At 35.4% G+C, this 16,956-nt stretch overlaps 1 protein-coding gene across 1 annotated transcript in view; it reads right to left on the bottom strand.

Moving 5' to 3' along the window:
* Positions 1-208: 208 nt before the first annotated feature.
* The window catches only part of LOC107596247 (caytaxin-like), a 41,245-nt gene continuing 24,497 nt past the window's right edge, over positions 209-16,956 (bottom strand). The window contains exons 6-13 of the mRNA XM_016286939.1: positions 8,995-9,097; positions 7,543-7,674; positions 7,287-7,373; positions 7,109-7,207; positions 5,746-5,781; positions 4,086-4,115; positions 2,052-2,098; positions 209-844 (exon numbers count right to left, since the gene is read on the bottom strand). Coding sequence (XP_016142425.1) covers positions 2,065-2,098; positions 4,086-4,115; positions 5,746-5,781; positions 7,109-7,207; positions 7,287-7,373; positions 7,543-7,674; positions 8,995-9,097 — 521 coding nt within the window. The 3' untranslated portion in view covers positions 209-844; positions 2,052-2,064. The remainder of the gene's footprint in view (positions 845-2,051; positions 2,099-4,085; positions 4,116-5,745; positions 5,782-7,108; positions 7,208-7,286; positions 7,374-7,542; positions 7,675-8,994; positions 9,098-16,956) is intronic.

Here is a 16,956-nt window from a genome sequence, read left to right as displayed (position 1 = left end):
AATGATGGATTTGTTTCTTACAAACACGCAGCTTTTGGCTTCTCCAGATGTTAACTGATGGACTGGAGTGCTGTGGATTATTGTGATGTTTTTATCAGCTCTCATTCTGACGGCACCCATTCACTGCAGAGCATCCATTGCTGAGCAAGTGATGCAATGCTACATTTCTCCAAATCTGATGAAGAAACAAACTCCCCTAATCTTGAATGGGCTAATTGTCTTTATTTTTGGGTGAACTTTTCCTTTAACCACTTACATGATTTTAGAAAAGAATAAATTACCTTCGGCAACAGCCCAAAACTATGACTAAATAATTTTTGGTGATTGGTTGTATTTTATGGCAAGTTGACCAATGAATGATTATGAAGGCAAGCATGATTTCATGTTGACTTTAGACCTGTAAGCTGCTGCATTATGTAACAGGCTGAATGCGTTTCCCATTGTGGAAGCTGTTGGCCAGTGAACATGGTTAAACTGCCAAGTCAAGCTAAAATCCCGCTGGTATTAAACATCCCAAGTTTTACATCTGTACAACACAAACGACTGTTACACAAGATGTTTGCGTTTGCACAGATGTTCCTCTTCAGAAACAAAACAAGTGTAAGAAAAGAGAGTCTGTGAGCATTTGTTTTCTCTCTCGTTCACACTTACTGAGCTGCGATCCGGTTGTGATCCAGGTCAAAGGTCAGTGAGTATCGAAAAACTTCACTGTAGACAGAGCGTCACAAACATCATTATTGTGTTTTGAGATGATGATGATCGTGTTCATCCACATGATTGTTCTTTACAATTGAACATCTTTGGAAGATGACATGCACAGATGAATCCCAGTCTTGAAGTGTATCTGTAAATGAGAAAAATATCATTCACAATCACTATATTTATCATTGAATTTCTTTTAGATTTTAGGATCATTGTGTTTTGTATTTATCAAAAGTTTTGGGTGAGTCTTACAAAAAATAATCCAAGGTCATCAAAAAAGTATGTATGCATTAGTTTTGTTTTAAAATATGTCTATATAGGTTTTATTGTTTTTTTATTTCAGTTTTAGTTAAGTGCATCAAAATCATGAAAATTAGAATTTTTATATATTATTTATTTTAGTTAACTTTTTTTCAAGTAAAAAAAAAAAAGTTTTTTTTTACTTCAATAACCCTTTCAGGGTTATTATATTATTTAATATATGTTCAATATTTAATATATACGAAATTATATATTTAATATACAATATATAATCTTGCTGAGCAAAGAACATTAACAAAATATTTAAAAACATTAAATACATAATCAATTAATATGATTAAATATATAATAAATTATATATATATATATATATATATATATATAAATAAACAAACATTTAAATATTAAACATTTATATTTCAAAGTCAAATATGTAATGTATTTGTATTTCAGGTCTTATGAATTCATACAAAAGCTTCAGAAGCTTCCTTTTTGCTTAAGCTCTCAAATCAAATGGTCAGTATAATGCATGTCACATAAAGGTGGACGTCAATGACACCGTTACTGGTTTTCACATGTCTTATGACTTACATTTCAGTCTGTTCCTCACACAAAGCTATCATATGACTTCAGATGACTTGGAATAAAGCCTACGAGTCATATGGACTAACTTTATGGGGGTTTTGTCCTTGACAGCCATTGAGAAGGAAATGGCTATGAGAAGGAGCTATGAGAACAAAATAAAATAACAGAATGCGGGTTTGAGACTGAATTTTCATTTTTGGGTGAACTAGCCTTTTAAGTTACTCCCCAACACTGAAGAAAGACATACACGCAGGGCGATATGCTTGTGATGGGATATCGGCCATGTGCCGGTCAGTAGTCTGGTCAAAAATAGCAGTGATGGGCGGCAGGGTCGCTGCGGCTGCTGATCTGACGAGAGCAGCAGATGTGTTTTATGCAACAGAGCAGATGAGATGCCGCTCCTCTCGCCATTCAGAGACCCCAAATATGGTGTATGGTCCAAAGGTCATTAAACCCACCCTACTGCTGAATCTACTGTTACAGTCAGGCGTTCACTCTCTTACCCAATGAGACGCGTCAGGGACAGGCCTCCGCAGCCACTGATGGCGGCCTGTAAAATAACACTCCAATCAACATTACATTCAACACAAATAGTGTGAACGCAGATTAAACAATCACATCAGGTTTCTTTGCATTTAAAATCAACAGGAAATGATGTTTGCAACACATTTAACTTTCGTAATTGGACATATTTCCTAAGATATTCAATGAGAAATGCAGTTTTCCAAGTAATTTTAACCACGTGGAATTAGTTCGATCTGGCTAGGGGGTCTGTGGAAAAGTTTAGAGAAAAGGTAAAAAAAATAAAATAAAATAATAATAATTAGAAGAATACTAGAGAAGAAGAATAAATTAAAATAAGAATAAACAATAAAAATAAGAGTAAAATAAATAAAAAAATATTATATACAAATAATTATTTTAAATAAAAGTTAAAATAAAATAAAATAAATAAACAAAAAATTAGATTAAAATAAATATATTAAAATAAATAAATGAGTAAATAAACAAATAATACACAAGTACAGCACTGTAACTATGGAAACCCATTTCTGGCACGGAATAAACAATTCTTAAAAAGGTAATTGTGACTTTTCATCTCACAATTTCAAGTTATAAAGAAAGAATTGCAAGATAAAAATTCTAAATAATATATCTGCAATTCTGAATAATAATTCTAAATAATATTTTTCTCTTTATAACATTAGTTTTTCACTTTATGCAAGTTTTATTTAGGGGTGCATGGCATCTAAAAGATTGAAACCCCTGGGTTAGACGATGAAAAATGACTCTATTTGACAAGTGGTTGGAGTGAAGGCAATGAAAAATAGGACTCTTTGATGATTTGATAGCAAGCAGAACGATGACGTGTAATAAAGTGTTAAAGTGTGTCAATTTTGATTAAATGTTGACTTGCGCTGAATCATGTATATGTATATGTGTTGTAATAAAATCTAAATGCATGATGTTTTCTCATTAAGCTTTCACTGTCAATGCACTAACCTTTGAAATACAAGTCTGTTTGATACACACGGTCAGATTATGTTATGGCTGCATCCCAGTTTGCATACTAATCGTCATAAATAGTATGAGAGACAAGAATTAATCATGTTGAAAATGTCAAAGGTGCTCAGATGGTTTACTCTTCCTAAGGGATTTCTTGTGTGCATCCACCCACACTTTTTGAAGTAATATTACCCATAATTCCTTTTCACTGAAAATGAGGGTCTCAGATGGTTTTGCGTTCATTTATTTTCAGTTGTAAGAAATAGCAAGGAACATGAAGCTGCCGCATCAATACTTAAGTCTAAACTCGAAATAATAATGAGGTTTAAGGTAATGGACCTAAATTGCATATGCATACAGTATTTGATAATGACGGTCTGTAGTATGTAATAATACTACATTCAAAAGTTTGGAATTATCAAGATTTTTAAATGTTTTTTCTGCTCACCAAGGCTGCATTTATTTGATCAAAAAATACAGTAAAAACAGTAATACTGTGAAATATTATTACAATTTAAAATAACTGTTTTCTATTGTAATATATTGTAAAATGTAATTTATGTGATTCCTCCAGTCTTCAGTGTCACATGATCTTCAGAAATCAGTATAATATGCTGATCTGCTGCTCAAGAAACATTTCTGAAACAGCTTTCATTATTAAATAAATATGATAAAATTATAATACATTTTACAATAAAATATTATAATATTATATTAAGTAACATTATAATAACATGTAATGCTTTCAGGATTCTCCGAGGAACAGAAAGTTCAAAAGAACAGCATTTATTAGAAATATAAATCTTTTGTAACATTATAAATGTCTTTGCTGTTTTTAGTCAATTTAATGCATCCTTGATGAATAAAAGCACTATTTAGTATTTCAATAGTGTATGTATTGTTTCATAGTGAAATATATATTTTTAGTATGCAGTATGCGAATTGAGATGCAGCCTGTGATTGCAGACAGAGACTCCTGTGATGCTGCATGTCACATACATCAAACACTGCATGGATGTAAAGAGTTTCACCTCTCTGATGTCTTGGCCAGTTGTTCAAGCCTGTGAGGACATAATCGAAGTAACATATTAGTGCACAACAAACATCTGACAAACTGAGAAATACATTCCTGTACATGTGTCATCTTACATTTCATACAGTTGACTGTTGACAAACATGATACAGGGCAACAACTGCGTGATGTAGTCCATAAATCCAGTTATACATGCCCTTACGATTTAAGAGATTGGGGCAAAGATTCCCCTGTATGAGTTATTATTTATGTCATATGATAAGCGATATCACACAAGCAGCATATATCACACGAGTGCTGTTTTTGTCCCGAATAGCACAAGTGCAAATGTGATTTTATACAACAGTTCAGTGGATAAGAAGTTAATATTGTGTTATATTCAGAGGCGGACAGTAACTAAGTACATTTACTTGAGTATTGTACTTAAGTACACTTTTTGAGTATCGGTACTTTACTTGAGTATTATTTTTTCTGGAAACTTTTGACTTTAACTTCACTACATTTGAAAGACAAATATTGTACTTTTCACTCCACTACATTTCTATCAAGGTCCTCGAAGTACAAAGTCGTTATTACCACATAGGTTTTTAACATTCTAAAAGCTCTTTATTCCAAAGATACTACAAGCTAGTCAGTGTATTCAGCAGGTGCAATGTATTGTAAGTTGCTTCAGAAGTATTGCAAGTATTACGTACAACAATAAAACAGTGCATTGACATAAAAAAGGAAATTTACTTTTGGTACTTAAGTACTTTTAAAAGCAAGTACTTCTGTACTTTTACTTAAGTAAAAATCTGTCTTTACAACTTTTACTTGTAATGGAGTAATATTTGACCAGCGGTATCTGTACTTTCACTCAAGTAATGGAGTTGAGTACTTTGTCCGCCTTTGGTTATATTTTAAACACAATATTGCCTGTTTTTGCTCAATTTTGCTCAATTCTGAATGAATCCACATTTGCGAACCAATGATTCAAAGACCCAGTTATAAAGAAAGCCATTTACTTTCGTTTCTGAATGAATCAGCCTTTGAATGAATGAATGAATGACTCAATGACATTTACCACCACCTACTGGCAGTTTTATTATATTATAAAAAAATTAAAATAAAACATTAAAGGGATAGTTTGCCCAAAAATGAAAATTCTGTAATCTGAAGACTGTTGGTAACCAAGCTGTTTTGGTTAACAATGACTTTCACTGTATGAACAAAAAATACTGAGATGTCATTTATGTTCCATAGTTTATGTTAGGCCGTTGAAGCATAAAAGTTTATGGGAAATACATTTTATGTTGAATCAAATAAAATATTTATTTCTAAAGCTACTTTTTGTAATATCTATTGATACTTTTCTCACTTAACACAATAATGGCTTTAAATTATTTTTGGGGGGTATTTTCACAGCCAAATTTAATGTGTGATTAGTTAGATAAAAATGTTTTAATCGACTGACAGCCCTAATATATATATATACAGTATATATATATATACAGTATATATGTATGTGTGTGTGTGTGTGTGTGTGTGTGTGTATTATGGTCTGGACTGTAAGAGAAACTGTCCTGCTGTGGCCTGTTTAACATCTGAATCATGTAAAGGCCAGAGAACTCAGATCACGTAACGCCATACCATCCCACAACCCCCTCCTGCGGTTTTACCTTTCTCTCTGCGCTTTGATTCGCTCCTCGTCACATCTGCAGAAAGAAGAGAGCGCAAACTGTTATCACACTGTCACACATTACAAACACCTCGCATTTCTAAAACCTCACGCCTTCAACACAGAGAAATCTACGACTGCATTCGGAACTGCCCAGATACTTGTACTATTTTTACAGTATGCAGTATGTGTGCTATGTACAAGAAGTGCATTTTCTGTAATCCTGGAATACACAGATGACATACATTTATTAAAATGTCCTACAATGTATCTTACAATGCAATGCACTTAAATTCACCTTTCATTTCCAACTGCAATATTGAATATGATTTGAAGTTAGGACACTAAAAAATTTATTAAAATGCCATTTTATTTCTGTCATGATAATGGGGCGCCACTTAGCAGACTAAACCTATGAAACCTACCATATCATATTTAAAATGCACATTTCTAAAGTCTATAAATGATCAACATGATGAAAACTTTGCTGAAAAACCTGTTGCCACACAATCTACATGCCTTCTGTCGTCTGACTGATAGCTTAGTGTAACTGTACAAACATCCAGCGTCAGCTCGTGCTTCACGTGTCTTTCTGCCGTCAAATCTTGACTGATTTTTATCAAGTAAACATAAGAATAACTTTAGTAATATTTCCAGATGAACACTTACTGGAATGAAGCAGCTCAGCTTTACTTGATTCTCCATAAGATCCTGTTCAAATGTGAGTCTCAAATATCTTCAAGCTTTTGAGGAACATTTATTTGTTCATCTCTCAATCATCATTGGATTGCATTGCATTATATGTTTTGATCTTTTAAATCTCATCTTACTAAGACATATTATTGGAGATATAGAGTGACGACTGATATTTATAGCATTTTATGTAAGTATCTGCTGTACTGTTATGAAGATCTCCTTGATTTACATCACAAGCAGCAGAATTGCATCACTTTTTGTCCATATAAATATCGGCATCTGCACCAAATTGCATATTTTGCTCATTTTGGCTCTCTGAATAAAAGTGAGCTTCTTACAATATCATGCTATATGAGCCATAAAAGCAGGATTATCAAAAATAATACTCAATAAACAGAATTTATATTCTGTCTAAAGGCTCCATAAACTCTTTCATTTAAAAAAAAAGTGATTTTTCAGACTACTATTTCATATGTCAGGCTTTACAGGGTTAAATATGCAACGTAGTGAGATCATGTTAATGTGAAATGTTAATTTCTGCATGCAGCTTCAACAAAACTCTATCCTGCCCTTGTGTGTTTTAGTTTGCATGTACAAATGACATTCTCTCTGCGAGTGTAAATCAAAAGACATCCATGTGTCTCCTTCTGCTGGTAAAGTTCACTTACTGCAGCACGCACTCGGGAATCTGCACATGCTCCATGGGAACGATCAGAGCCAGTTCCTCCAGACTCTGGACGTAACGGATCTTATCCATGAATTTTACACTGCAGAGGAATTCAAATGTATTAAAACACATTCTACAAACTGTTGAGCGTGTTTATGTGATGTTCAGTGTTGCCTGACCTGATAAAGGGCCGTGAGATGGCCAGAACTGTCCGGATGAACCAGGAGGGATGTGCGATGATCAGACATTTGAGATTCTTTCTTAACCTGGATGTTAATGGAATTAAAAAAAAAATGAATTAATGTGAAATTCCACTCCAAAACTGGTCATAACTAACATCAGTGTCCCATCACACAAAGTATAAACAACACAAAGGATTTTTTTCATAATATGGGTTCTCATCTATGTCTCATTCAAGAATCAGCTTAGTTGTACCGTCTTTCGATCATCTGGTAGCATCTCTTGAGCCAGCTGATGCCCGGCATCCTCCTGTGCGGCGTGGCTCCGTTCAGATAGATGATCATGTAGTCTTCAGCTACCAGCAGCTCCAAACTACTGATCACATACCTGCAGAGACAATACAATAAAGCACTGAGATAAAACTTCAGAAAATATCCATAGTCCATGAGGAAGTGCAAACCTGTAAAATATCTGCATTTCTCTGTTGTAAAACAGGGTCTATAAAATCCGTTCAAAAGTCTCTTTTGCCCACCGAGGCTACATTTATTTGATCAAAAATACAGTAAAAACAGTAAAATTGTGAAATATTATTTCAATTTAAAATAACTGTTTTCTATGTGAATATATTGTAAAATGTAATTTATTTCTGTGATCAAAGCTGAATTTTCAGCATCATTACTCCAGTCTTCAGTGTCACATGATCTTCAGAAATCATTCTAATATGCTGATTTGCTGCTCGAGAAACATTTCTGATTATTATCAGTGTTGAAAACATTCATATTTTTGTGGAAGCTGTGATTCATTTTATTTTTCATTTATTTGAAATAGAAATATTTTATAACATTATAAATATGTTTACTCTCACTTTTGATCAATTTAATGCATCCTTGCTGAACAAAATGATTAATTTCTTTTAAAAAAAAGCTTGTAGAACAAGGTTATTATAGTTAACTAAAATTAAAAAGTTTCTGAAATTAAAATCATTAAACTACTTGAAATAAAATTAACATTAACTTAAGTAAAATCAAATATAAAAAACTTTTTTTTCATTTAAATTTAGTTTATGCACTAAAATAACTAAAACTGAAATAAAATTTATAAAAACTATATAGACATATATAAATAAAACTACTAAAAATAAAAAAAAAACACAAAACAAAGTGACTAAAACTTACTAAAATTAAAATGAAAAATCTAAAAATAAAAACTGATTCAAAATATTAATAAAAACTATAACAGTACATCAACGATACTAAAATAACACTGATGTAGAAGACATATCTGTTGAAATAAATTAAATACAAAAATTCTATGTTTCTGGAAATATTCTGTATGTTGTGTGTATGAAAACACATTCATGGGTAATTCACAGTGACAAATTAAATGTAATAAAATAATAATAATAATTATTATTATTATTATTTATTGTTAGCATGTTTCTAGTATGACAATGTTATTAATTTAACAAGATAATAAAAACTGTACAGCATATACAGCAGTTATATGAATTTCTTTAACATTCTATTTTGATTCTGCTTCCTTACATTCAAATTTGAATTATGATTTGAATGTATCTGTTTGCTAACTTGATTCAATTTGAACTCTGTTTAGGACACACAGTCTTTCTATAACCCAAACGTTTATGTTTATCTGATTTCAAATGCACACTGGTCTACTCTTTGACTAAAGCGTGTGTCTGTGTCTTACAGAAAGAGGTTCTCCATGATGTAACTGTAGTCTGCGCAGCCGCTGTCGGGCAGATAGCAGGCAGCAAACACGATGATGGCATTCAGTCCTTCACCGTAATAACCTGTGAACAGAAACAGTAACATGAGATCAAGCTGAAGACTTTCCATGTTCACTGATCCCACGGTTTGTGTAAAACGACCTTGGAACATAATGTGCTGTATTTTCCCTTAAGTTCACTTACAGTGTGCCAACAAACAATAAACATTTGTAATTTAAGTTTCATTTCTGGTTTCCATCCTTTAGAATTAAACAAGCTGTTTTTGCTACTGTACCTTTAAGATATAAATGACCTTGTTGTGATTATATAATGTTTTTGTATGTAAAGAGTGGGACGAGTTACACAACAAAGCTGAATTTAGTGTTAAGGGTTTTGTTCAAATCAGGGTTATTATAGGCCTAGTTAAAACAAAAGCTAAAAAAGAAAAAAAAATACATTACTTGAAATAAAATAAACTTGAACTGAAACATAAAATAAAAAGGTAACACTTTACAACAAGGTTCCATTAGTTAACAACTTTAGTTAACATGAACTAAGCATGAACAATACTTCTACAGTATTTATTAATCATAGTTGATGTTAATTTTTAACATTTACTAATGCATTATTAAAATCAAAAGTTGTGCTTGTTAACATTAGTTAATGCACAACTGTATTTTCATTAACTAACATTAACAAAGATGAATAAATACTGTAATAAATGTATTGTTCATTGTTTGTTCATGTTAGTTAAATCATTAAAGGCACAATATATAATTTTCGCCACTAGAGGGCACCTATTCAAAATAAAAAAAGAAGCAAAGGCGTAGTTTGATGAGTGACTGAGTGTGGAATCATGGGATTGTGGTCTTCATCCCCACAGTCGATGCAATCCGATGGGACTCGGGCCGAAATCATGTTCATGGATGAGCTAATGATTTATTAACGTAGTAGAATGAAGCAGGGTGAGGCTGAAAGCCGTCGAAGCGAAACGAGGCCGCTGAACGAGCGTGACACACAGCTGGAAAGCAGCGGAGCTTTTATTACGCCACAGTCGAGCGCTTCCGCTGCTTCTGGTCGTGCGTATGTGGGGTAAAGCAGCGCTGTTTTATCATACTAGATATGTCTGAAAGTTCTGTTATAATGCTACTCTGTGCGGTCGTCACTGGTCTATTAAAACACACAACATATTAAAGCGTCTTTGGTGTTTTTATTATGCCAAAGTCAAGCGCTTCTGCTCCTTCCGGTCGTGCGTATGTGGGGTAAAGCAGCAGAGCTTTTATTATGCCACAGTCGAGCGCTTCCGCTGCTTCTGGTCGTGCGTATGTGGGGTAAAGCAGCGCTGTTTTATCATACTAGATATGTCTGAAAGTTCTGTTATAATGCTACTCTGTGCGGTCGTCACTGGTCTATTAAAACACACAACATATTAAAGCGTCTTTGGTGTTTTTATTATGCCAAAGTCAAGCGCTTCTGCTCCTTCCGGTCGTGCGTATGTGGGGTAAAGCAGCAGAGCTTTTATTATGCCACAGTCAAGCGCTTCCGCTGCTTCTGGTCGTGCGTATGTGGGGTAAAGCAGCAGAGCTTTTATTATGCCACAGTCGAGCGCTTCCGCTGCTTCCGGTCGTGCGGAAGCGCTTTTAAGCAGCAAAGCTTTTATTATGCCACAGTCGAGCGCTTCCGCTGCTTCCGGTCGTGCGGAAGCGCTTTTAAGCAGCAAAGCTTTTATTATGCCACAGTCGAGCGCTTCCGCTGCTTCCGGTCGTGCGGAAGCGCTTTTAAGCAGCAAAGCTTTTATTATGCCACAGTCGAGCGCTTCCGCTGCTTCCGGTCGTGCGGAAGCGCTTTTAAGCAGCAAAGCTTTTATTATGCCACAGTCGAGCGCTTCCGCTGCTTCCGGTCGTGCGGAAGCGCTTTTAAGCAGCAAAGCTTTTATTATGCCACAGTCGAGCGCTTCCGCTGCTTCCGGTCGTGCGGAAGCGCTTTTAAGCAGCAAAGCTTTTATTATGCCACAGTCGAGCGCTTCCGCTGCTTCCGGTCGTGCGGAAGCGCTTTTAAGCAGCAAAGCTTTTATTATGCCACAGTCGAGCGCTTCCGCTGCTTCCGGTCGTGCGGAAGCGCTTTTAAGCAGCAAAGCTTTTATTATGCCACAGTCGAGCGCTTCCGCTGCTTCCGGTCGTGCGGAAGCGCTTTTAAGCAGCAAAGCTTTTATTATGCCACAGTCGAGCGCTTCCGCTGCTTCCGGTCGTGCGGAAGCGCTTTTAAGCAGCAAAGCTTTTATTATGCCACAGTCGAGCGCTTCCGCTGCTTCCGGTCGTGCGGAAGCGCTTTTAAGCAGCAAAGCTTTTATTATGCCACAGTCGAGCGCTTCCGCTGCTTCCGGTCGTGCGGAAGCGCTTTTAAGCAGCAAAGCTTTTATTATGCCACAGTCGAGCGCTTCCGCTGCTTCCGGTCGTGCGGAAGCGCTTTTAAGCAGCAAAGCTTTTATTATGCCACAGTCGAGCGCTTCCGCTGCTTCCGGTCGTGCGGAAGCGCTTTTAAGCAGCAAAGCTTTTATTATGCCACAGTCGAGCGCTTCCGCTGCTTCCGGTCGTGCGGAAGCGCTTTTAAGCAGCAAAGCTTTTATTATGCCACAGTCGAGCGCTTCCGCTGCTTCCGGTCGTGCGGAAGCGCTTTTAAGCAGCAAAGCTTTTATTATGCCACAGTCGAGCGCTTCCGCTGCTTCCGGTCGTGCGGAAGCGCTTTTAAGCAGCAAAGCTTTTATTATGCCACAGTCGAGCGCTTCCGCTGCTTCCGGTCGTGCGGAAGCGCTTTTAAGCAGCAAAGCTTTTATTATGCCACAGTCGAGCGCTTCCGCTGCTTCCGGTCGTGCGGAAGCGCTTTTAAGCAGCAAAGCTTTTATTATGCCACAGTCGAGCGCTTCCGCTGCTTCCGGTCGTGCGGAAGCGCTTTTAAGCAGCAAAGCTTTTATTATGCCACAGTCGAGCGCTTCCGCTGCTTCCGGTCGTGCGGAAGCGCTTTTAAGCAGCAAAGCTTTTATTATGCCACAGTCGAGCGCTTCCGCTGCTTCCGGTCGTGCGGAAGCGCTTTTAAGCAGCAAAGCTTTTATTATGCCACAGTCGAGCGCTTCCGCTGCTTCCGGTCGTGCGGAAGCGCTTTTAAGCAGCAAAGCTTTTATTATGCCACAGTCGAGCGCTTCCGCTGCTTCCGGTCGTGCGGAAGCGCTTTTAAGCAGCAAAGCTTTTATTATGCCACAGTCGAGCGCTTCCGCTGCTTCCGGTCGTGCGGAAGCGCTTTTAAGCAGCAAAGCTTTTATTATGCCACAGTCGAGCGCTTCCGCTGCTTCCGGTCGTGCATATGTGGGGTAAAGCAGCAGAGCTTTTATTATGCCACAGTTGAGTTCTTCCACTGCTTCCGGTCGTGTGTATGTGGGGTAAAGCAGCGGAGCTTTTATTATGCCACAGTTGAGTTCTTCCACTGCTTCTGGTCGTGCGTATGTGGGGTAAAGCAGCGCTGTTTTATCATACTAGATATGTCTGAAAGTTCTGTTATAATGCTACTCTGTGCGGTCGTCACCGGTCTATTAAAACACACAACATATTAAAGCGTCTTTGGTGTTTTCATGTTTTCTACAAAACAAAACCGGAAATCGAGGGGTTATGACGTCATTGGCAGGCGACACAATGACACTATGGACACGCTCCGTGTCACTAGTTAAAATTGCTTATTTCTTTGGATTTAAACATTCTTCGAAACATTTGGGATAATGTAAGTACACGAGTCAGGAAAATATATAACAATGTTCTAGTGGTTTTTGGATATTTTAATAAAAAAATCTTACATATTGTGCCTTAAACTAACATTAACTAGTGGATCCTTATTGTAAAGTGTTACTAATATATATATATATAAATAAAAGTTATATCTGTGTCATTTCAAATATTAATATCATCGACTGACCTCCATGCGTGACGACACGCAGGTACGGCCTGATGACCTGCATGTCTATCCTGTGCTCTTGATCGCCGATGATCACCGTCCTCCACAGACGGCCTGTAACGTCGCCGCCGTCGCCGTCGCCGCCTGGACCCTTCGCACTGGCCACTGGAGTGTCGTCTGAAAAAACAATACGATCTGCATTTAATTGGTCAAATCTGAGTATGTTGTGAAACTAGATGAGTAAAGCTTGATGGCCTTGTCCGAAAGTTTGGAACTTTGAAAAGCTTCAATTTTGAAGATTTTTCAAGTCTATAAAATCTTGTTAGCATGATTTAGCACATTGCTAACATGTTTCTAGCATGATTTAACACAGTTACCATAATTTAGCACATTGCTAACATGATTTAATACAGGGCTAGTAATTTACTAGTATGATTTAACACATTGCTAGCATGTTTTAACATGTTTTATAGCATGATTTAGCACATTGCTAGCATGTTTCTAGTGTGATTTAACACATTGCTAACATGTTTTAACAGGTTGTTAGCATGATTTAGCACATTGCTAACATGTTTCTAGCATGAGTTAGCACAGTTAACATAATTTAACAGATTGCTAACATGATTTGAATACAGTTCTAGTATTTTACTAGTATGATTTATCACATTGCTAGCGTGTTTTAACAAGTTGTTAACACGATTTAACAAGTTGCTGACATGTTTTAACATGCTGCTATCATGATTTAACACTGCTAGCATTATTTAATATGGTGGTAAGATGATTTAGCACATAACTAGCACGTTTTAGCATGTTGCTAGTATGATTTAGGACATTTCTAGCACATTTCTATCATGATTTAACATTGCTAACATGTTGTTATCATGATTTAATATTGTACTAGCATGTTTCTAACATGATTTAAAACATTGCTAACCTGTTTTAGTATTTTGTTTGAATGATTTAACATGTTGTTAACATGATTTAGTGCGGTGCTAGGATGTTGCTAGCATGTTTGTAGCATGTTTGTAGCATGCTTTAGCACATTGCTAGCATGTTTTAAGCAAGTTGTTAGCATGATTAGCTTTGGCAACCCAACATGAGATTTGTTCTGTAATGTTTCCTGTTTTCCAGCCAAAACCACATGACCTTTGACCTTTGACCTCTGACTGACCTTCCCATTCCAGCTCGTTGCCGTTGTTGAGGGAGCCGAGAGAGTCGTCGTCTGGCGTGTCGATGTCGTCCACGTTTATGTCCAGGTCGTCTGGTGTTTCCAGGAAGTCGTCAGAAAGCAGCGAACCTTCGCTTTTATCCAGCGACAGGTTGATATCCGCAGCGATCAGCGTGCGGCGCTTCTGTCGGACAGAATCCACGTGATCCGCCGTCAGAGCGGCACAATGAGCTGGACAGACAAATCACAAACATTTATAAAAGAGGCTGACAAAATTAAAACACATTTACATAAAAAATTTTTTTTTAAAAGAACCCCTTTAATTGATGAAAAACACTCTTCAACCAGAAGACAGCAGTGCATTTTTAGTATCATTAATATACCAATAGAGGATTCATTCATATTTTGAAATAGTTTTTATTTTTATGCTTTTCATTTTCATTTCAGTTTGTTTTAGTGATTCTGTCTTTTGTTTTCTTTTTATTTCATTTATTTGTCTTTTTACATTTTAATTCAGAGTGATATTTCAGTAATTTTAGTACTTAAACTAAATGATAATTATGTTCTGATTATGAAATGTTGTTTATGATATGTAATGAAATTATATTGGAAAAAAATTATGCTCTGGCAACTAATTGAAATAAAATGAAAGTTAATGTTTTTTATATTTCATTTCAGTTAACATTTATTTATTAACTAATAATTATTTTAAGAAATATGTAATAATTATTTTAATAATTAAATATAAAATTATTATTTGTATTTTGTTCGTTTTAGTAATTTTGTGTTTTTGTCCGTTTTTTTAGTTTGTTTTCCTTTTTTAAATGTCTATTTAATTTTAGTTTCAGTAATTTTACTGTTTCGACTTAAACTAATTGAAAATTGTGTTATGATCATGAAATTTATTTTGAAATGTTATGATTATGATATGTAATGAAATTATGTTGAAAAACAGTGTTGCCCAGGCAACTAATTGAAATAAAGTGTTTAACTTTTTTTATATTTTATTTAACTTCAGTTAACATTTATATGTTAACTAGGAATTACTTTTAAATATATATAATTATTTTCTATAATTGAATATAAATAAAAATATAAATAAAAAAAATGTTTTTAATTTTAATTAATGGTGATTCAACTTTCAACCTGAACCAGTTTCCTCTTCTTCTAATGAAATCTGTGGATTATCTTTCTCAATTCTGCTATTTTATTAGCAGTGTGTCAATAAAGATTTCATAATAAAAGTCTCTCCACAGTGAAAAACACATGGAGGAGATGCACTGAGATGCACTTACCAGTGTTGTCAGTGAGTCCGTCTAAATCACCGTCTTCAGGAAGAGGCCTGGAAACCAACACAGAGAAATTCTACAGACGACCACAACACACACACAACTACACATTCCCTCTGTCATTATAGAGCCACTTAAATTCACAATAATGACACAGTGACCCACAATAATAATTGGCCTTAAAGCAGCACTATGTAACTTTTTCTGTCTTCAACATTTGCAAAATGTATATAATGAGCGAGTACATCATGAATTCATCTTCCAAACCGCGCACGGTACACTTATAATAAATACTTATATTTGGACTATTGTAGGCTGGTCACAGCTGCGGAGGAATCGCCAGAGACATAAACTTAGAGAAGTAGCTCCGGTTAGAATGTTCTTCGGGATGTGTGCAGCTCTGTTTATTAACCGCTAGAGCGCCTAAAGTTACATAGTGCTGCTTTAACTGGTTGTTGAGTTATTTAATGTATTGTTTTATTGCTAGTGTTGCTAGGTTGTTAATGGTGGTTGCTAGGGTGTTTGGGGTGCTTTTTAAGCTTACTAGTCAAGTGAAAAGAGTCATGCATCCTCAAGTCTCTGTGATAAATATAGCACTTTTACTACAGAACATAGACAGTTAACCAGTTACAGCCTCAAGATTAAACAATCATTCAACAGATGATGATTAAGTCGGTTTTGGCTCACACAGAGGTCAGTGGTAATGTGCACACATTCTGTAAATGATGCCGTTTGCACTTCTGTGTGGAGCCTGAACAAACAGTATGTTTCAGCAGAGTGAAGCACACTTAACCCATCATTCTCTGGCATTACGATCAGCAGTGTTTGTGTATCTCGTGCTGACTACAGTCGGTGTGTAATTACCCAGCAGGCTGTGCGGTGTCAGGGGACTGCTGCTGGTTAATTAGAGAGTGCAGTGCAATAATGAGGGTTACAGAACTCAGTTCAGACAATTTTTGCGACCGGATGCTTATAAAGATAGTGTCTGCTGCATCCATTATCTATAAGTTTTAATGTTTGGCACTAACATAAAAGGTACAATTCTTTGCATATGCACCACTGTAATATGTAGTATATGGAATATTAATCTGTGGTAATGGTAATCTATCAGTACACTGAAAGCTCAAATAAAATCATGCAGTTGTTAAGGATCTATTTTAACTGATCTAAGCCTTAAAAAGTAACTTTCTTTTTAAAGTAAGTTTCTTTTTATAATGAAATCAGACTTATTAAAATTAATTAAATTATGAAATATTAAATTGCATAAAGACTATTATATCATCAATCATTTATTTAAATATTATTTATTGATATTATAAACAAACAATCAAATTAATTAATTTAATATTAAATTAAATAATATAATTAAATATTATATTGCACAAAACTGTTACCACGTGAAGCATTTATATATATATATATTAATTAAATATATAATTATATAATTGCATAAAACAGTTACCACATTAAGCATTATTGTAATATTTTTTATTAATACTATATATATATATATATATATATATATATATATATATATATATACACAC

This window comes from Sinocyclocheilus grahami, unplaced genomic scaffold (genome assembly GCF_001515645.1).
Source record: "Sinocyclocheilus grahami isolate Dianchi unplaced genomic scaffold, SAMN03320097.WGS_v1.1 scaffold216.1, whole genome shotgun sequence".
NCBI lineage: Eukaryota > Metazoa > Chordata > Actinopteri > Cypriniformes > Cyprinidae > Sinocyclocheilus > Sinocyclocheilus grahami.
This window is presented reverse-complemented; position numbering and strand designations above follow the sequence as displayed.